This window comes from Ylistrum balloti, unplaced genomic scaffold (genome assembly GCF_031769215.1).
Source record: "Ylistrum balloti isolate Yb309-2 unplaced genomic scaffold, AGI_CSIRO_Ybal_v1 Utg369724, whole genome shotgun sequence".
NCBI classification, from domain to species: Eukaryota; Metazoa; Mollusca; class Bivalvia; order Pectinida; family Pectinidae; genus Ylistrum; species Ylistrum balloti.
This window is the reverse complement of record NW_026781942.1, coordinates 2,177,447-2,199,338: the sequence shown is the minus strand read 5'-3', so window position 1 is coordinate 2,199,338 and position 21,892 is coordinate 2,177,447. Positions and strand designations below refer to the sequence as shown.

The following is a 21,892-nucleotide window of genomic DNA, read 5'->3' as shown; positions in this document are numbered from 1 at the left end:
CAGGTTTAAAAATATACACGTGCTTCCGCCATAATAACTGATGTATAAATTCGAGATAAGAGATGTACTATAATAAAAAAGAGATGTTTATGTATTTCTATGATATTTGTAATCAGTTGCTGTAAAAACTTATCATAGAGTAAACAAATATTTTGTTAACAATTATGCATTAGATGTCGTAAAACAAATAGCTACTCCTTTTCGGCATTGGTGTCTCTCTCATTGTGAAATAATATGGAAACCGACTTGTCGTGATCGAATCGAGATATTAGTGACTGTTCTGAAATTTATTAATAGAACAGGCAAAATGGTTGCATCACGGACGTGAACATCAGACATCCAATTAACGTCTGACGACTTGATATGGGGAAGAAAGACAAAAGGGATAAAGGTGCGAGTCTGTGATTCACATAAATTTGCCAAAATGCATCTTTATCACAACTTAAGTCGTTGTAGGACATGCTTAAAATCTACAACTAATACAGCAAATAAATCGTGTCCTGTATTTGGTATGGAGGTCAGCTTTTCAAGTCATGGTATAATCTGACTTGATGAACGCATTTATTAGTCTACGAGACAACTGTTACGTATATACCTGCTGCCCATGTTAAGAGGGTACAGTTCTGCTGTTAGATTCAAACCTCACTTGTTTTCAATTTTACTATGGATTCTTAAAAATTATGTTATACATGTATAAACATAATTCCCAGTGAATTCAAGATTGTTCTTTGTGACCTGAGAATCTTAAAAACAAAGAACTCCCAAGGATACATGGCTTAATGGATGAAATAGCGTAGAATAAAGGTGTTGATCTCATATTTGCTATAAAGCAACAGCTACATTGTACCCTGAGAATGAAGCACAAGAAAGTTCACCTCTAAAAATATGATCTCCAATATTCAATTTGAATTAATACACTTTGTGGTAGTTAATTATTTTTCCATGATCGTATTCGTATTCATATTCAAGATAGAGACACAATCTCTCCGAGTCTTTGGTTCTTAAATATCGATAATAATCTTTGCTTTGAAAATGTTTCACCATTTGATAGTTTTGCTTTTCCTGCAGAGGAACGAAGAGCCAGTAAAAGAGCAAAGCTTGAGCAAGAATATGAAGAAGAGGAAGATGATATTAAAGAAACTGACAAAGGTTAAACCTTGGATAGATACATTCAACATTCAAACAAGAATTTGTCGTTTGAAACCTTAATTTCTCAGGATCATAAACTTCTCTATCAAAAATGATTACTGTTGTAATATTGAGGTTTTACTCTCTTATGTACACAGATACAAAAAATTTTGCTTTGTTTGGAAGATGATGGTGTACTAAGTGCACCAAAGCAATGGATAAGAAGATTGGAGAAACACTTGTATCTCTAAATTTTGTCAATAACAAAGTCAGCTAGCAATGGATAGAAAACTGGATAATGACTTTTTCTATTCGAATGAAACCAAACGTGAAGATAAAGATGAATTTTTTGAAAAAGCCATAAAACAGTCTTTGATTCTCTTATCAATTTTTTTTCACAATTTTATTTTATCCTCCAAATTAAACAACAGAAACCCTCAAAAATAGCAAAATTTACAGTTTATGTGTTTGACATTAAAGGTGTTCCTAAAGCAGCCACACAAAATATCCAGGAGGAAACAAAAGAGGATGAATTTGGGGCAAAAGACTATCGCCCGATGCTTGACCTCAAGTTTGACCATGGATCAAGACCTTTGTGGGTGGTCAGTATTTAGAAACTGAGAATTAAGAGTGATTTTTAGGAGTCAGATTTTGGAGTTTTGGATTTATCATGACTTATGCTTTTCCTGTGGGGCTCATCTAGATTTTGTTACTTACTATATATCTCTCATAGTGATGGGAATCATCAAAATTATGAAAATGATGATCTGGACTTGCCTGAAAAAGTTCAACAAAAATTACTGATTATTATTTTCTGCTTTCAGGGACCAAATGGACATATTTTCCTAGAGTCATTTTCACCTGTGTATAAACATGCCCATGATTTCCTGATTGCCATATCTGAAGTAAGATGTTTTATTATTCTGATAAAAACTTTGAGCTCAATCTGTGTTGCCCTGTAATTCATTGATTTAAATAAGTGATCAATTTTATTTGCCATTTATTCATACAAAGGAATTTTATCGACAGTGACCTATTTTCACAATTTTTATCTTAAAATTCTGATGGAAAATATTGAAATGACAAGGTTAATTGAAGAAAAGTTACAATTTAGAATTTTAAACATTTATGTATATATATATGTAAAAGAAAAAAAGGATGCTACTCAAAATAGATATTACTGTTTTGACACAAAATGGTGAATTGTGTGCATGGCAATATAAACTTGTTAATAAAGTAGTACATCAGTTTTGACAGAAGAGGTACCAGGTAATTTGTTTTTCAACAGAATTTATAAATTTAGCACATATTAGTTTAGATATATCCTGTAAACAGAAGTTAATAGAACAATACCATGGTTTCACAAACATTTAATGGAGCATATCTATATCTTGTGAAAATATCTCAGAGTTAAGGTCATGCTGTATGATCAATATGTGATAAAATGGTACGCTGTATAAAACCATTAGTACTATCTACTGCTCAGTGATGTACTCTGTCCATTCTTTTATTAATAGTTGATGCATTTGTTAAATGGTTTGTATTTTATCTTCATTTCAGCCTGTTTGCCGACCACTTAATATCCATGAGTATAAACTTACGCCGTACTCTCTGTATGCTGCAGTGTCTGTTGGACTAGAGACAAAGGATATTATTGAATATCTCCGTCGTCTCAGCAAGACTACACTTCCCTCTGGTATAGAGGAATTTATAAAGGTCAGTAAGTAAAAATGTTGAGTAATGAGGTCATGATTGGAAATAATCAAGATTAATTTATCTTCACTAAAAGAATGTGAATTAGATATCACTTTCCTGTAGTTATCCGTACATCTTCGTTATAGGATATTCCTGACAAGTTAGAATTTTGTTAGATGCTGTTTTGTAAAAATTGTACATAGAATGTTCTGACATTGTGACTGAACTAATACCATTCAATCCCACATAAAGGCAACTTACAGTATTTCATTGTAGAAATTTCATATCAATCCACAAGATCAATTTACAAGTGATCCTGGTCCAATACAGGTAATAGAGCAAATTCTTAAAAATCCTACTTCTCCATTAGGAATGATTGGATTTTGCCCAAAACTGGTTTGAAGCATTGCTGGGTGTAGGAAATCAAGTTTATATAAACGATGGGTCTCGTTATATCAATGAACTTTGTCAATGTAACAGTGACCACTTCGTAAGGGTGCAGCTTATATTCAAATACGGCTAATATGTGGATCAAGTCGAAAAAATTGGTAAAACCTGGCTCTGTGGCTTATATACCGGTGCAGCTTATGACCCGGAAAATACAGTAAATTCTTTAAAATTCTTCTGTAGGAGTGGATGGATATTTCCTAAATTTAGTCTGAAGCAGTCTTTGGTGCAAAGGAATCAATAGTATATAAACAGTGGATTCCAGCCCCCTGGGGAAGGAGGTATGGGGCAAAATGGGGGAAATAGAGCAAATGAATGATTAATATGGCCCAAATTTGGGCATAAGTATTCTTGGGTGAAGAGGAACAAAGTTTGTGTGAGGATTGTTTCTCAGTTCCCAGGGGGCCTTAGGGGCATGGCCTGAAAATGAGGTGCATCCCGTCCCCCACTAGGATAATTATATCATATTTGAAATTCTTTATTAAATGGCTTAATTAGCCAGGTGAGCGATGCAGGCCCCTTGGAGCTCTTTTTCAGTTTAGCGTCAATGATGGATCAGACATTGCATATCTAGTTTTGTTTTTCAAAATCTTTAGGTTATAAATGTACTATCAAAAGTGATTTAATTTTGAAATAGTCAGTTGTATTTGTCAGAACTGAACAGGAAAGTGATCTCAGTGTCCCCAACCTCTAGCCATCAACTATCAGGTTGTAGCCCTTCAATTAAGTGTGAAGGGGTGAATGAAAGGGTTATGAAATTTTAATGGACATCCATTATCATTACCTCAATTAAAGTCTTGTGAATTTTAAAACTTTTCTTTGATGGACATAAACACACTCTTACCTATTTGAGATATTTTTTCCCTCACCCAATGATTGGGACATGTGGGTTCTACACCGTAACAATCATATGATATGATGTCATATCACTAAACAAGAAATTCACTGTGGAAGGAGAAAAATCCAACTGAAAGCAACAAACTTTTATGGAGATTTGTTGGATGTTTTCATACACTTGTCCAAAGTTTTGACAGGACAAATTATGGTATGGTGTTGTAAGTCTGTCCATAATAAACTTTCGTTTGTCCAAGGATTTCCTCCCACAGTTTTCAATCAATCTTATTCAAACTTGGTAGTCCTAATCACTATGACATGAGGTTGTGTTTTCCTAAATAAGAGTTTTGATTTGACTGTATTTGGAAGCGTTACTGTTCCATGTTGTTTTCATAATGTTAATCTTGTTATGTGTTTGTTATAGTTGTGTACCCTGAGCTATGGTAAAGTGAAGCTAGTGCTCAAGCACAACAGATACTATGTAGAAAGTCAGCATCCGGTAAGTAAACATTTTATTGGTGAAAATGTAGAATTGACGAAGGTCATATAGTGTTGCCTACATGTTTGTCGTGTCTTATCCTATCACTCCAGCAACTTTGAATTCAGTTCTTCATGGAATACTACAGTTACCTGTATGAGTTGGTGTTTTGAGTTTATAAGATCAAGGTCACATTTACAATTGATAGAAATTTTCAAACATTGACGTATATTTGTTTGGAGAGGGAGCATTTTTTTGTTTATAGACATGTACTAGTTTTTCTTTCATTAGAACTTCAGTTGCACTTTTTCAATAAGTAGGTCAATGCACAATTAATCCACATACAAAAAGAAATTGTGATAAATTTGTTTTTGCATAATTTTACAATTTCCAGCTACCTAGCACTACTTATGACTTACATATTTTGATTTTATGACACAGTTGACACAAAGGTAATTCAGAATTATAAACATTGTGACATGCAGACAATTTTGAAAGGGATATTTATTTGAACATAATACAGAAAATAACAAAAAGAGAAAAAAAATTACTATAGAAATTTCTGTTATTTTTTATCCCCGTTTCTAACCTACATTCGTTTCTCTATGTTAGGATGTCATACAGAAGCTGCTGAAGGATCCTGTCATCCAGGAATGTCGCTTTAGAGCCAGCAGCCAGCAGACAGAGGAACTAGTCGAGGGACTAGTCGAGGGACAGATTTCCTCGAAGTCAGCACTACAGGTATAAAACATAGTACAGAATCTTTATCTTTCAAGCAAATGGCCAAGTGTTGGTGTCCCTATTGAAATAATGTTCACTATTGAAATACTATTTCAGTGGTGACAAAAATTACTTCAATGGTGATTGCAGATTCAATTTCAATGCAATCATGGCTACTATTATAATAATGTCAGCTGTATTGAAATATTATTTCAATAGTGAACACTGCATGCGATATCGCTCTATTGGTTCAACTAATTTTCATTTAAGTATGCCAGAGGTTGTTATAGTAGCCTACAATTATTCAGTTTCATTGCAAAATCTTGAGTATATTCTTGCCAAGTTTTTAGATAGGTATGACCAGGCCGGGAATCAAATCCGCATAAATCTGAGAACTTAAAACAGTGATTTTTGCTCCAGTACAAGCGGTCCATAAGCACTCATTACACACAACACATATTATGCACCCATGATTCTGTCCGCAAATGACCATGACTGTTGCGTGGAATTTAAGTCAGTTACCGCCACCTCAATCAGTTCACAATGGTACACTCCATTACAACCTCAGGTGTATTTGATTGAAAATTATTTCAACAGTTGTTGAACCAAAACAGCAATATTACAAGCCACGTTTACTATTGAAATATTGCTTCAATAGAGTTGACGTCATTTCAATTGTAGTCGTATTTCAGTTGAATCTGCGACCACTATTGCAATAATGTTTTTCATGATTGAAATAATATTTCAATTTTGAACATTATTTCAATAGGGGTTTCAATACCATGTCACTGAAAAATCATTAGTTCTAGCTTATACTTTGTATATCATAAAATAATTGTCATTCAAATCAGAAACATTTTGAATCCTATTACTTTAGATGTAGACAGTGACTTTGTAATGAATAAAAACTTCCCTAATTTTCATTTGATGCATGCATGATGAAAATGTCATTTTTAATTTCTTAATAGTATTTCTTTCATACTTTTGGAAAGATTTTCTTACTGGTCCATGCTCTGTTATCTATGTGTGTTAAGTTGCTTGGTTTAAATGTCTTCTCAGTTGAACAAGCCTTCTAATGGAGCTGCAGGTTCTACAGCAGATCCCACTCCGGGTCCGTCAGGCTCAGGGGAGGGAGTAGAGGAAACAGAACAGCCAGCTGTACCTAACGATATCTTCGATTACTATGATAAAATTGACAAGGACGAGGATGATGACTTTGAAGACATGAAAACTGTGTCATTTGAGGTCAAACAGGAAAATATTGAAGAAATACAAAAACGGTGAATATTTTATAAAAAACAAAAACCAAAAACAGTATAGATATTTTTTATCCTTTGTGTTAGGAAAATGATGAGTCTGTGTTTTTCTAACTCCTCCAACAAGTGTTTTACCCCCACCCCTTGTCTTTTCCTAACTCCTCTGACAAGTGTTTTCCCCCCCACCCCCTGTCATTTCCTAGCTCCTATGACAAGTGTTTTGCCCCTCACCCCCTAGACTTATTCCTCGATAAATACAATGATAGGATATGTTATATTGATCATCTATACAGATGCAATGACAATGGGAGGGGATGTAGGGTGTTGGGGGAGGGGGTGTAGGGTGTTGGGGGAGGGGTGTTGGGGGAGGGGGAGTAGGGTGTTGGGGGAGGGGTGTAGGGTGTTGGGGGAGGGGGTGTAGGGTGTTGGGGGAGGGGGCGTAGGGTGTTGGGGGAGGGGTGTTGGTGAGGGGGTGTAGGGTGTTGGGGGAGGGGGTGTAGGGTGTTGGGGGAGAGGTGTATGGTGTTGGGGGAGGGGTGTTGGCGAGGGGGTGTAGGGTGTTGGCGAGGGGGTGTAGGGTGTTGGGGGAGGGGTGTTGGTGAGGGGGTGTATAGGGTGTTGGGGGAGGGGTGTAGGGTGTTGGCGAGGGGGTGTAGGGTGTTGGGGGAGGGGTGGGGTAGTAAACATTTATGGATATTTCCGTGCCGCATAGCATATATCTCAGGTTTCTAGGGTCATGGTTGCTTACACTTAATACTTTTAGAAATTCTTGTCAGTAGTCACGCAGCAACATTTTCTTGAAAGGATTTTGATAAAATCTTCACTTTACATGTACTTACCATTTTATGTCATTTTTATTGCACATATTGTTTGAATTGTGAGGGGATTGGTGTTGCTTGTGATGCCTTGTTTGTGGTAGATAATTATGAAACGATCACAATTAAACTAGATATGGATTGTTACTGTGATTTCTATATTTACAGGTGTATAGAATTGGAATATCCCCTGTTGGCAGAATATGACTTCAAAAACGACACCCACAACCCTGATATAAAGTAAGCACAAGTAACTGCAAAGTTGTATGTGGACACAGAATTTCAGGATTGGCAGAAGTAGAAGTCTTTGTCTGTTTTGGTTTTTTCTTTGTCTTTTCAATGACTTTGGACTTCTGTATTTAAATAATATGTTTATATTAAAATTGGTTCAGATTTCCTGTTGTAGACATGTTAGATTAATTTTGTATAAATTGTTTCAATGAATACTACATCATTGTTCAATTGTAGCAAGTAATATCATCAAATATTCACAAATTCAATATCATCTCGTTGATTTTAGTATGGACCTCAAGCCATCTACAGTGTTACGACCCTATCAAGAGAAAAGTCTGAGAAAGATGTTTGGGAATGGTCGAGCACGTTCTGGAGTTATTGTTCTTCCTTGTGGTAAGACCTGCCAGAAATCTGAAGAAAAAAAAACATTATTTAAAATTACTGTATTTATCCACCAATGAACCATCCAACATATCTCTTTTTACTTATATAAAGTTATTCATCTTATTACTGGTGAGTAATTTTACGAAACTGCTATATAAATGGGTGGGCTTATTATCAGACATGGATTTATTGCTTGATAAAAAGGGACTGCTCTCTAAGTTTCATTCTCATTTCCCATGAGGTTTAAGATTATCACAGTATCTTAAACTTATTTAGAGTTTATAAATTAATCGGAAAGTTATATTATAGTTTGCAGGTTTGTTGGTACCCATTTGTGTATCTGGGTGTACTAAAGTAAGCAATTTTAACTTTTCTGGTACAAGTATTTACAATATGTAATGCCAGAATTGGAAAGGTGAACCATTTGTTTTCAACATTTTCAATTGAATAAATCAAATATATATATATATATATATATATGTATAGCACTGTAAAGTATTTTAATTGGCTATATATTGGGGAAGGTGGAGGGGGCCGTGGTGACAGAGTGGTTCAGGTGTCTAACTTTCTCTATCACTTGCCCTCCACTTCTAGGTTACGTGTTGAATGTGATGTGGGGCAGTTGCCAGATGTTGGCTTCAGGTCAATGGTTTTTCTTCGGGAACTCTGGCTTTTCTCTACCACCCTAACATGGCATGTCCTTAAATGACTCTGGCTGTTAATAGGATGTAAAGCAACAATTAACTGTTGGCTATAACTCATGATACTCTGAAATTAAAATCAAGATCATTCACTCACTGTTTTACTATTTAGGTGCTGGTAAGACCTTGGTGGGTGTGACAGCAGCATGTACTATCAGAAAAAGATGCTTGTGCTTGGCAACCTCAGGTGTAGCTGTAGAACAATGGCGCTCTCAGGTGGGTAGAGGCATATGGCGAGTTCATACATGGAATCTTCATCTCCTCACAGGAATCTTCCGCCATCTGGCAACACAAATTTGATTTTTTTTTCTCTGTTTTATTTTTGTCTTGAGACTTTGTAAAGTTTCAATGGAAAATTCGTAACTTTGAAGCTCTCCTTTACACTTTTCTTGAACTGTATATTTCAAATTCTTCATACCATTTTGTAAATATCTGAAACCTGTTACATAAAAAGTATTTGTTCTAAACACAGTAGTCTGTCATTACCTGGATCTCTTAGCTGGGTTACATACAAATTGTCTGTAATTTCCTGTTAGGGGGAACAGCTCCACATTCCCTGGAGATAGAAGACTTTGTACTCATAATATGTTATCTTGTATTAACAGGTCTTTTCATGTCCATTGATTTCTTTCAGTTTAAAATGTGGTCAACAGCAGATGACAGTATCATTTGTAGATTCACGTCTGATGCTAAAGACAAACCTATTGGTAAGTTTGTGTAATTATCTGTTTATGAGCTCAGGTCTACATGTAACCTCGGACTCAAAAATACGATAGCATCTGTTATTAATTCTCCTTGACAGCAAAGATACATGGGAAGGCTTATAACTAGGCAGGTGCCCATTGCTGGATAAAGCCATGGATATCAATATTTTGATTTTGTAAGATTGTTATCACTATTTCTTGAGAAGTACAGGATGGATCTTTCTTAAATTTTGAAAGTAGGTTCCCCTTGGTCTCTAGTTGTGCCCATTTATTTTTGGGACTGATCAGAAAAACAGAATGGCTGAGAGGTGGCCAACTTGGATTTTGACTTTGCAAGATTGTTATCACTATTTGTTGAGAAGTACAGGATGGATCTTTCTTAAATTTCTTGAATGTAGGTTCCCCTTGGTCTCTAGTTGTGCCCATTTATTTTTGGGACTGATCAGAAAAACAGAATGGCTGAGAGGTGGCCAACTTGGATTTTGACTTTGCAAGAGATTGTTATCACTATTTCTTGAGAAGTACTAGATGGATCTTTCTTAAATTTCGAATGTAGGTTCCCCTTGGTCCCTAGTTGTGCCCATTTAATTTTGGGACTGATCAGAAAAACGAAATGGCTGAGAGGTGGCCAACTTGGATTTTGACTGCAAGATTCTTATCACTATTTCTTGAGAAGCACTGGATGGTGTTCCCTAGTTGTTGCCATCGTAAATTTCATACTGTATGTTAGTTGTGCCATTTGAAGTTAGGTCTGATCAGAAAATCAAATTAGCCTACAGGCAGTGATCTTGGATTTTGAAAATTTGATATCAATTATTCTTTAGAACTAAAGCAAATTTCAGATGTATGTTTCTCTTGTTCCTAATTGTGCATGTTTGATTTTGGTACTGGTCAGAGAAATGGGCTACAGGCAGCCATCTTGAATTTTGACTGCGGGAAGTTTGTCATCACTATTTCTTGAGAAATATTTCATAGGTCTTTCTCAAATTTTATGTATAGGTTGCTCTTGGTCACTTGTTGTGCCTGTTTCAGTTTAGTTTGGGACTGATTAGAAAAACAAGATGGCAGACAGGCAGCCATCTTGGATTTTGATTGTTATCCCTATTTCTTAAGAAGTACTGAATGGATCTCTCTCAATTTTCAAACATTTGTTCCCTTTGGGTTTTACTGGTGCTAGTTTTGTTTTGGAACTGATCAGAATAAACAAAATGGCTTTCAGGCAACCATTTTGGAATTGGCAGGTAAAGATTATCACCACTATTTCTACAAAGGAATGTTCAAATTGCTTATCATTAAGAGAAAAAACAAAGAAGAGACCTGAAGAGAAGGGAAAAGATCCAACTTTTAAAGAGCAAATAAAGATCAAATGATGATGAGCACCAAGATCCCTCTGGGATCTCTTGTTTTATTTAAGCTTTTTGTAAAACCTCAAAGATTTAAAACATTGAAAAAATAAGAAATCAATATGTTAATGAATAAGTGAACAATATTTACAGTATTTATTGTATATTCTGTTATTGTCAGGCTGTTCCATCTGTATCAGTACCTATTCTATGTTGGCACATAGCCAGAAGCGGTCATGGGAGGCAGAAAAAGTGATGGAATGGATGCAGAGTCAGGAATGGGGACTTATGGTCCTAGATGGTACAGTAGCTACTCTGAATTGTTAAAACCATTCTTATCTGAAATGTGTATATTCTTAATATAGAGCCAGGAATGGGGACTTTTGGTCTGAAATAGTATGGTTGCTATTCTGTATAGTAAACCATTCTTATCTGAAATGTGTATATTCTTAATGTAGAGTCAGGAATGGGGACTTTTGGTCTTAAATAGTATGGTTGCTATTCTGTATAGAAAACCATTCTTATCTGAAACCTGTATATTTTGACAAGTTTCATTTACTATGTGCATTTTCATATATCCAATCGAAGGTACTGAGCTACTGAGCTTTTTTGTTGACCTGTCTAATTTGATGAATATGTCAAGACGAACATTGTACCGTGGTAAACATATTTTCTTTCTGAAAAGTAATTACAATTTTAAAATAAGAATTAAAAAACATGATGGTATCGCATATTGTCGCTTCAGTAATATTAGATGTTGCAGAGTATATCATAAATTATCCAGTGGCTTAATTTGTTCAATTTAAGCAATTTTAATCTGTATTTGCATGTATCACTGTGGAAGCTGTTTGTGTTTCCAGTATTAAATGGAATAGTCACATGGTAAACTTTGCTGGTTTAAAATTCTTGTACTATTGTGAAAATTAAAAAATGTTTATTTCAGCCAAAAAGAATATGTATCAAAGCATTTTTTTAATCTGATTTTCAGAAGTACAAACCATACCTGCTAAGATGTTTCGACGTGTATTGACAATTGTTAATGCCCATTGTAAACTTGGGTTGACTGCAACCTTAGTTCGAGAAGATGACAAGATTGCTGATCTTAACTTCCTGATAGGACCAAAACTTTACGAGGCAAACTGGATGGAGCTTCAAAACAAAGGCTTCATTGCTAGAGTGCAGTGTGCTGAGGTGAGGTTTCCATTTTTATGCCATCACCATTTTATTAGATGGGTTGGGGAGATAGGATGTAGTGTTATCCACATCTGGTTTTTTTTTGTCCTGTCCCGTCCTGTCTTGTTTGGAGTCAGTGTCATACATTGAGAACCTCGCAACAGATTTGGTTCATATGTACCCTATAGTATCATACTATTGATTTTTCACTTTATCAGATTCTGGTTAGCTTAGGTGTGGGGTCATCCAGATTCTGGTTAGCTTAGGTGTGGGGTCATCCAGATTTTCATCCTCAATACTCAAGGTGTTACGCTCACTATTGCTCTCTGCATCCCTGCAATATATCATTGCAAAATTGAAGGCAGAAGCAAAGTAATTTGATTGGTCTGGGATAAAATCTGATCACAGGCTATGCTCTTTTGAAGATTATAAAGGAGTGATACCCATCTTGAAAGCCATTACATCATGCTGTTATGGGAACACGATATTCATTTCATATACATCAAACGATCTAACTGGTCTTTTCCACAAGATGTCGCACATGGATCCTCAAGGATACAGAGAATGATAGTGAGCGTAACCCATGGAATATCTAGGATGGTTCCAGGGGTACAGAGAGCGAAAGTGAGTTTAACTTCTGGAGTGTTGAGGATGGTTCCAGGAATACAGAGAGCGATAATGAGTTTAACTCCTGGAGTGTTGAGGATGGTTCCAGGGGTACAGAGAGTGGAAGCGAGTTTAACTCCTGGAGTAGTGAGGATGGTTCCAGGGGTTCAGAGAGCAAAAATGAGTTTAACCCATGGAATATTGAGGATGGTTCCAGGGGTACAGAGAGCGAAAGTGAGTTTAACCTCTGGAGGTCCATTGTGTATATGTATACGGGTTAGAAAAAAATATTTTCAGCTACTCGTCTGTCGAACAAGTGAAACTTGAAATTCACTTGCCCGAATACAATATTCACTCACCCGAAGAAGAAAGGCAACAAAATGTAATTTAAGGAACAAAAATTTTATTATCAGTTTCTATATCAAATGTTCGAACTCAACACTTGCTTTTATTGTTTCACTCATTTTTAATTCACTGTTAACGCGAGCGAGAACATCAACTTTTTGACAATAACTAGGTACACAAAACAACCTTGTTTACAATATTTGTGGTGACATACCGTCAAAACCCATGTAATGTCCGCATTTTTTTTCACCGAAAATTAATCCAAAAAAGGGGGTGCGGACATTACAGAGCTGTAGAGCAAATGACCCTTTTTTCCTTCTGACAATCCAGATCGTATCTCCTTGAATTGTGTTCTTAAAAGCCAAGCATACATGATATTATTGTTATATGGTTTTTCCTATGATGTTTCCTCAACCAAACATGATTATTTATGATAGTTTCCATGGTTAATTCCTTCCATATTCTCGTTGCAGGTTCGAAATGTGTCATACTTCGTAATAGGAAGCCATTTCGTTTGACTTTTGTCACATGAATAAAGTTAGAGTTATTCCCCTTTCCCCCATTGAAAACACGCTGTCACTCACTCGCACTTGAGGTGAGGAGACAACCCAAGCTGTTTATACCATTGCTGGGCTAACCCTTATCAAAACACCAATTATTGAAATGAGGACTTGTCTACCGGTAGGCTTACTGTACCATTATGGAGAATAACTGTTTTTATGAATAATTAAGTGACTTATTGAATGTTACCTGTATGGTCTACACAATGCGACATGCTTTCAGCCATTACGGCATTAGCTTACGTGAAATGAATTTTCCTGACTTTGTTTTCCCACCAACATCGGTAAAATCGGTAATAGGTTTTCGCGTAGTCTGGATCAGCCAGAGTCTTGACACATGGTGTAAACAAGGATACTACATCGATGTATTTGAGCGACTATCAGAGGATCTAAATTAGTTTTAAGAGTGTTTAAGTTGATAAACATCATTTATTATGGAATATCCAATAGTCAGAACTACAAATTTCACTCGCCCGCCGGACAAGTAGCTGAAGCAAATCACTCGTCCGCAAGTAGCTTTGACTCGTCTAGACGAGCGGACGAGTGGATTTTTCTAACCCTGGTATAGGCAGATGTCTGACCTCTGTCAGTGGTGTAGTCTGGATTAGACTTTCACCGTGCCAATCAGTGATATTTTAATGTCATGATATCTAAACACAATCAATTAGGTAACCACTCTATTCCTTTTCAGGGAATAAAAAGAATTAATTGCAATAGTGAAAATAGAGGGGAGAGCCAAGGCAGAGTGTGGTGACAACTTCATCAGTTGACCATCTCTGGCTATAACAAAATTAACCTGACAGCCCCATCCCTTCCTCTCCTTATGAAATGTCGTCGTTCATGTAAAATTGACATACTTTATGAATTATTTTCAAGGTTTGGTGCCCTATGACTCCAGAGTTTTACAGAGAATACTTGAATACAAAATCAATGAAGAAAATGGTAGGTATATACTCAATATTTGTTAACTATTTATGGTGATCAATTATACTGAAAAGCATTGATCCTGTCAATTAAACTTCAAATGTAGAACTGAGCCAACTACAACTTTATGTACAACATTTTACAACATTTCCTTATACAGTAAAACATGTTGATAACAAACCTCTGGGGACCAAGACAATCAGTTCATTATATACATAATTTGTTACACATTTGCAATGAATTAAGGAAAAAAATATTGCATGATTCTTTATAAATCATTGATACAGAGCCCTTCAACTGTTTCATACGCAGCAATCTGATGCTCAGCGATGAATTTAGGGCCTAGTACTTTTTTTAGAATTTTGAAAAATTGTACTGATTGTACAAGTTAAGGTCTGGAATACAAACTTGGCTGCAATTTCCAATTACAATAGTCCCATTGTCAACTACATTGATAATTTTATACTTAATTTCAGGAGTAATAGCCTTTCTCTTACGAGATTGAGACAACATAGCCATTTCCAATTGAACAACTAAACTAGTACAGGCTGTTTCATTATTGGATAAAAAGAGTTCAATAACTCCTAACTCTAAATACAATAGAATACCTGAGGTATTTATAACAACAAATCACTTTATTTATAATTACTTTACCTGTGTTTGGCACTTACCTGTACACAGGTATCAATAGTTGCATACATATGTGTGACACAAGCTATTTTGTCGGAGTGCTGGTGTCACTGTGGTGTGATGTCAGCCGGAGGGCAGCTGCATAATATGGTCTCTAAATAGCACTGATGTGTATCTGAGTGGACCTAGCAGCTGCTTTGTTATGGACATGAAATCGCCATGTGAAACTGAGATTTACATACAAATGATTAGGCACTTGTTGGGGAATGAACAACCCTTCACCATAAATTTGCCATAAACATGTTCATTATAAACGTGTTTTACTGTAGTTTAAGACATTTTTTGTAGGAGTTTTGTGGAAAGGTATTGGAGCTCATTTAAAATTTTGATTTATCTTACTTTTTTCACCTCTCTTCATTTTTCTTGACTTAACGTAAAAGTTGTGTTCACCGGTTTTGAAAAAAAAATATCCCCCTTTATCATACCACTGCAAGCAATTGAATGATTCTTGATATGAGTTTTTTGGAAATTTTTCATTACAAGGTAAAAACAGAAATGTAGCAGAAGGTCGTGTAAATCCTGCTACTGTGTCCAAACAAGTCTAGTACCTACAGATTCTGATAAAGCATCAACAATTCTTACTTGAATGGAAGGGATACAGATAGAAACATATATTCTTTATCATTGGAGTTTCATACCATTTCATTGTCTGAAAAAGAATATTATTCAAACAATAAATGTCAATTTTCCTCAACTGTATTATACAAATTGATATTTCATGTTAAATGATGACATTTCTTTTCATCAAAGCTGCTTGCCATCATGAATCCAAACAAGTTCCGGGCATGTCAATTCCTCATACGTTATCATGAACGTCGCAATGACAAAATCATTGTATTCTCGGACAATGTGTTTGCCCTGAAAAACTATGCCATCAGATTGAACAAGTAAGTGAATGAAAAACAAGATTTCTTCCTTTAACAAACAAGTAGTTGTTTATAGGTAAATGTGTTCTAGGTTCTTTAAAGATTATTAGCCCACCATTATCTGATGGTATGCCATTCAAATCACCTTATGCCTTGGTCCAATGTCTGTCGTCCGTCCGTCCATAAACAGTTTTTGTTATTGTAATTTTTTTAGAAGAACTGGATGGATATTTCTCAATTTTCATATGTAGGTTCCCCTTGGTCCCTAGTTGTGCCTGTTTGATTTTGGGACTGATAAAAAAAAACAAATGGCAAACAGGCAGCCATCTTTGATTTTTACAGTGAAGTTTGTTATCTCTTTTTCTTGAAACTACTTCAGAGACCTCTCTAATATTTCATATGTAGGTTTCCCAGGGTCTCTAGTTCTGCTCACTTAATTTTAGGACTGATCAGAAAAACGAAATGGCAGATAGGTGGCCATCTTGGCTTTTGACTTTGCAAATTTGTTTTGGTTACTTCTTAAGAAGCACTACATGAATCCCTCTCAAATTTCATAAGTAGGTTCCCCTTGGTCCCTAGTTGTGTCCATGTGTAATATTGAAAACTTTTGTATACTTACTTAACATTTAAAGCTCCAAAAATGTCATCTGCAAGAAATGCCTATTTCATTATTGTTTACTTTTATCAAAACTGTTTTTGATTTGTCCTTGGCAGGCCTTACCTGTATGGTCCAACATCACAAGGGGAACGCATGCAGATTCTACAGAATTTTCAACACAATCCCAAGGTCAACACAATCTTCGTTTCAAAAGTAAGGATAATTATGTTTCAAAATAAGTCCTGTTGGATAAAATCTGAGATCAATCCAAATTAGTTTATCTCCTTGCAAAATAGCAAGCATACTTGAAAATTGAAAAACTGGTTTGTGATAAAAAAATCCATCTCCAAAATTATGAAATGAAGACAGTATTTGAACAGATGAAAAATAAAAATAGAGGTCCTAAGAAGAAAAAAAAAACCTGGTGATCTGATATGGGAAGCAGGTCATGTTCCCGAAATGGGAACAAAGGTAGTGACAGAAAACCCACCAAGCATGTAAGTAAGCTTGAAGACATTGATTTTGATATTGCACAAGTAAAGGTATTTTGTTATGAGATTTTGATGCCTATTAAAGTTGTGTAATCTATTATCATGATTACCCTGTCATTTAAACTGTATAAACCTGCGTACTTGAATGTCAGCAAGCCATGTTAATAGTTCAAGGTATATGAGGCATTCATGTTATCAGAGGATAATTCTATAACAGGAGATATTCATCATCCACGAATGACCAGTGCCTACAAATGACATATTTATCATATAATAATGTATTTTCCATTATCTTAGAAAGACTGTGAAGATTCAAAACATTTGATTTGATTTACAACTGTTGAAAAAGGATGTAAGCACTAAGAAGGCATACTGCATATTAAATATCTATTACACTTCAATCACTAGTTAAGTGCAATCTACAGAATGATTTCAGTTATTTTAAGAAGCAGGAAGAAAGGTGTAGGTTACATTTGGGATTAAAACCTCTATCCCTACCGGCCACCCTCTATCCCTACCGGCCAGGACTTGTTTTGTTAGTGGTACCACCTGAAAGATTAAATGATAATTTGCATAGAGGTAATAGGCAGGAAACCACACCATGGATAGAAGGGATTTGTTTAGAGTCCTGGGGTCCGCTAGATGTTTTACTAGAATAACACTTTCTTATTTCCAACTTCTGACTGGTAATGTTTTCGTAATTTACAGGTTGCAGACACGTCATTTGATTTGCCAGAGGCAAATGTTTTAATTCAAATCTCAGCTCATGGTGGTAGTCGACGGCAGGAGGCCCAAAGATTGGGCAGAATTCTTAGGGCAAAAAAAGGTAAGAAAAAGAAAGTTCAGGACAGAAAAAAGTTAACTCACAACATGATACATATTGTGTGTTATGCTTACCATTCAATATGTACCATGACACATGTTTGTGCTCAAACATTTCAGCATTATTAATGCTATCGAAATATCTTTTTGTGTAATTTCTAATACATTCTGGGTATGATTGTAAATTTGACCACATCGTCGCTGAATGAATAAAGAATCCGCAGTTCATTTTTGTCCAGAGTTTAATAAAAATTGATTGAATACATAAGTACTTTTAGAATATCATGATACAGGTAAACAAACAAATTGATACAATACTCAAGACTTGTACATATGTTGTACAATGATTACTAAATGGTTATTAACTGTATCATTTAGTAACATTTGGTGAAAACAATTGCATGGAAATAGCTTCTAGGCTGATAATGTTAGCAAACTACCGTGTTGATCACATCTTTTTAATAATACAAATTCAGAAACAGGTTAGTGTCTGGTAAGAATTTTGCTCTCTTTTCTTTTTGTATTTTTAGTAGAAATATGAGCAAATATTGTATCATTGTCCTGTAATAAGCCCACCCCTACTTTGATTCTGAGGTAATGCTATGACCTACAGGGCTTACTGTAGGATGAATATAAATTAACAATGATCTTCTGTGAATGATCTTCTACAAGCCAGTGAGACATAGCCAGGTACATTTGTGTTGTTTGTAGGTGCTGTCGCGGAGGAGTACAATGCCTTCTTTTACTCCCTGGTCACACAGGACACCATGGAGGTGCATTACTCGTTAAAGCGTCAAAGGTTTCTTGTCAACCAGGGATACAGTTACAAAGTTATCACAAGGTTCGCTGGCATGGATGAGGTAAATGTACAAACAGTTCAAAAGATGTCAATCCAGTAAGAGTAGAAACTAGGTAGTTTGAGTGACAAATTTTCTGTATTCATTAATTGTCTTGATATAAATGGGATACAATAGCCCAGAAGACAGTATCAGAACAACCTTCAGTTAAGTTTTGACACGAGGGCTAATGACCCTTTCATGGACAGTCTTGTTTTCTCAGTTAATGGAGATGACAGGTCAACCTGTTAAGTCCTAGTTATGTCCTTGGGCAAGTTGTTCACATGTTGACTAACCCAGAAAATAAAAATAGATATAAGTCTTTTTGTTTAAAATCCAAATTCTTGAAAAAGCTTTTCATATTCCATGAGAACAAAACTAGAATAAAACAATTTCTAATTCACATACAACTAGACAGATATGCCTTTCCTTGTTGCAATCTTGAGCTTAGTCACATTATGTTGGTACCCAGGCATATTTTGAGCTTGAGCATTGTGATCTTCCAAGATTTTTAAGATGTTTCAAGGATATTTTAGTCTTATAGATATTTTCTAGACAAGATTTTGTAACCAGTGTCCTTGTAGAAGTCTCCCATGGTGGTATGGTTTAGCAATTAAGAGGCGGTATCAAAGGTCTATTTTATAGAAAAGGAACAATTAATTCTCTTTGTGTTTTTCTGAACCCCCTTCCAACACTTGGAGCCCTACAACTTGCTGTAGCTTGATCTTGGTTTTGATTCTATAATACTTGGAATTCAAGATGTAGAAACAGCTCCACCTTTGTTTTATCTTGATCCCTTTTAAAAGAAGTCACAATACAGTATCGTTGATCAGCATTTGCAACCATTTTACATCCATCCTCCATTGTGTACAAGCAGTAATAGACTTAGATATATCATTTCTGTATACATGTACATAAAAGGGGAAATGCAGTTTATTTTCCCCCTTTTTTCATCTCTAGGAGAACCTGGCCTATCGGACCAAAGATGAACAGATGCAGCTGTTACAGAAAGTGCTGGCAGCTACAGAACAGGACGCGGAGGAAGAGCAGGGAGGTGGAGATGGAGCTAGACCTCAGGTACAGCTTTGTTTGATGTTGATACATATTCCAATCATAGAATCGGATAAAGTTGTCCATTGTTATTTTATACATGTTTAATTAGTAAATTATACCTGGCCCCACTTGTATAAAATATCTCAATTTCAGATTTCCTCAAGCCCAGATTTTCCTCAGCTAATATCTCCTTGAAAATATCTTGTATGAAAATTCCGCAAGGAATTTCAGGAAATCCTAGCCGATGCCTTCCTCCTGTTCCTTGAGAAAATTTTATACAAGCTGTTTTCGAGGAGATACCAGCTGAGGAAAATCTCGACTTGAGGAACTCTTAAGTTGAGATGTTTTATACAAGTGGGGCCTGGTACTTATTGACAATACTGTAAAACCAATTATTTTCATAGAGCTCAAATTTTATGGTTTTTCCAAAAATTTACATAAATTTTGGATTCCATGAATGATATTGTTGACATATTTGAATAATACTATAATCAATGTCAACCTTTATCTGTTTATCAAGTTGTTGACATATAAATTCATGGATTTAGACTACCTACAGATTAAATAGAAGTAAATCCCCTATGAAAATTGATGGTTGTACAGAACATATGAGTAAATACATCACTTTCTGACTTCAACAGTATCAGTATTCTGTCAAAGTTTTAGCATTATGTAATATAGTAAAAGATAAAATTTGATTAGGATATATAACATAATCATGATAATAACACAGTAAAGGTGTGGAGGTTTATCAACAACAAAGTAAACGTGTGGGGCTGTATCAAAGTCTACAGTTTTAAGGTCATAGATCAAGATGAAAGGGTCAAAGGTCACACTTGGCCACTTAAGAAATGAAAGGTCAGGAGTTATATGTTCATCATTTAGTAGTTGACATCTGTATTGATAACTTTGTTTACTGATGTTGAATAAATCTTTCAGTTGAACTGAACATATTATTTGAAAAGACAATGTACCACTAGTAGAAGTCAGAGTTTTAAAAAAATCTTTGATGATTTTGCAGATGGCAAGAAAGGCTGGCAGTATGAGTTCTATGTCTGGGGCGGATGATGCTGTGTACATGGAGTACAGAAGCAGAAAGGGACAGAATCTCCACCCACTATTTAAGAAATTCAGGACAAATTAAATTCAAATTATAATCTGTGAAGTTTGACTTTTTCCACTTTAAAGAGGAAAACAATTTAGGTGTCTGTTTCATTTGTCTCTCCTGATCTTGGGGATAACTATATCTATACACCAATAAGCCCATGTCTGGTGATAAGCCCACCAATATTTATTTTGGTTTCAGGAGGACTGTCACCAAATATTATAATGTCATTGTTTTGTATTAAGTGCAAGCCTCCAGAATTTGTGTCAGAGGTAACTCCCTAACTCCCAACAAATGCCCCTGGGATTATTGGAAGATGAAGATGGTGTATATAATTATGTACCGAAAGTCTTATCAGACAGAATGAGAAAAAGTACTTTATTCTTGCTTTTGTACAGAACCAGCTGACTCAAGTCATGTTAATGTTGATTTTGATATTATTTGCTTTAGAACAGTCAGTAGTCATTTTCTTACAGAAGCTAGACTTTGAATGGTATCAAATGATCATGAGCCCATTCCACTGGGGTGTTAACATATGACATCATTTCAAAGAGGTAAACACATTTTCATTGATGCCATATAATCACAAGTATAATTCTTCTGTCTGAAGTCTCATTCATTTTCATGGATTGTCTATGGTCACCAAGGAACGCTGAATTTGTAAAATTGATCACTATTTTTCCAATCTGTAAATGTATGTGGTTTTAGATGAAACCTTGCAAAATTAGAGAAACCCTCTTTCACCACTGTCCAGTGTGGCAAAGACTGACACAGAACCATTCATTATGCTGTCTTGTTTCAAAGACGGTGCTTTAGGGGATAGATTTGATCTTATAATCCATTTAATTAACAATTTAAAATTGTACAGATAATATGAAGTTAATGATGAAAATTGGCTCTTTGGTGGAAAGCATTTGAATATGGTGTATGTGTGAAATGGAAGTAAGTTACAGAAACATGCGAGATATTTTATGTATGTGAATGACTGGTATTGTTTGGACATGTTGACTAATTAATGAATGTATTTGATAAAACAAAAATAAAGAAAAAATGTGTCTTGTTACTGGCTACTGTTTTTATTTTG

General features: G+C 35.5%; 1 protein-coding gene across 1 annotated transcript; it reads left to right on the top strand.

Moving 5' to 3' along the window:
• Nucleotides 1–231: 231 nt before the first annotated feature.
• Nucleotides 232–21,871, top strand: LOC132565452 (general transcription and DNA repair factor IIH helicase subunit XPB-like). Its single transcript, XM_060230091.1, has 21 exons — nt 232–391; nt 1,069–1,149; nt 1,609–1,730; nt 1,953–2,033; nt 2,689–2,844; nt 4,529–4,603; nt 5,195–5,323; nt 6,362–6,582; nt 7,542–7,613; nt 7,894–8,000; nt 8,805–8,908; nt 9,327–9,399; nt 10,921–11,040; nt 11,728–11,930; nt 14,300–14,365; nt 15,788–15,924; nt 16,618–16,714; nt 17,701–17,818; nt 18,526–18,674; nt 19,611–19,727; nt 20,725–21,871. Exons 1-21 carry the CDS (start codon nt 364–366, stop codon nt 20,845–20,847), a joined length of 2,379 nt encoding a protein of 792 aa, XP_060086074.1. The 5' UTR covers nt 232–363; the 3' UTR covers nt 20,848–21,871.
• The last annotated feature ends 21 nt before the right edge of the window (nt 21,872–21,892 follow it).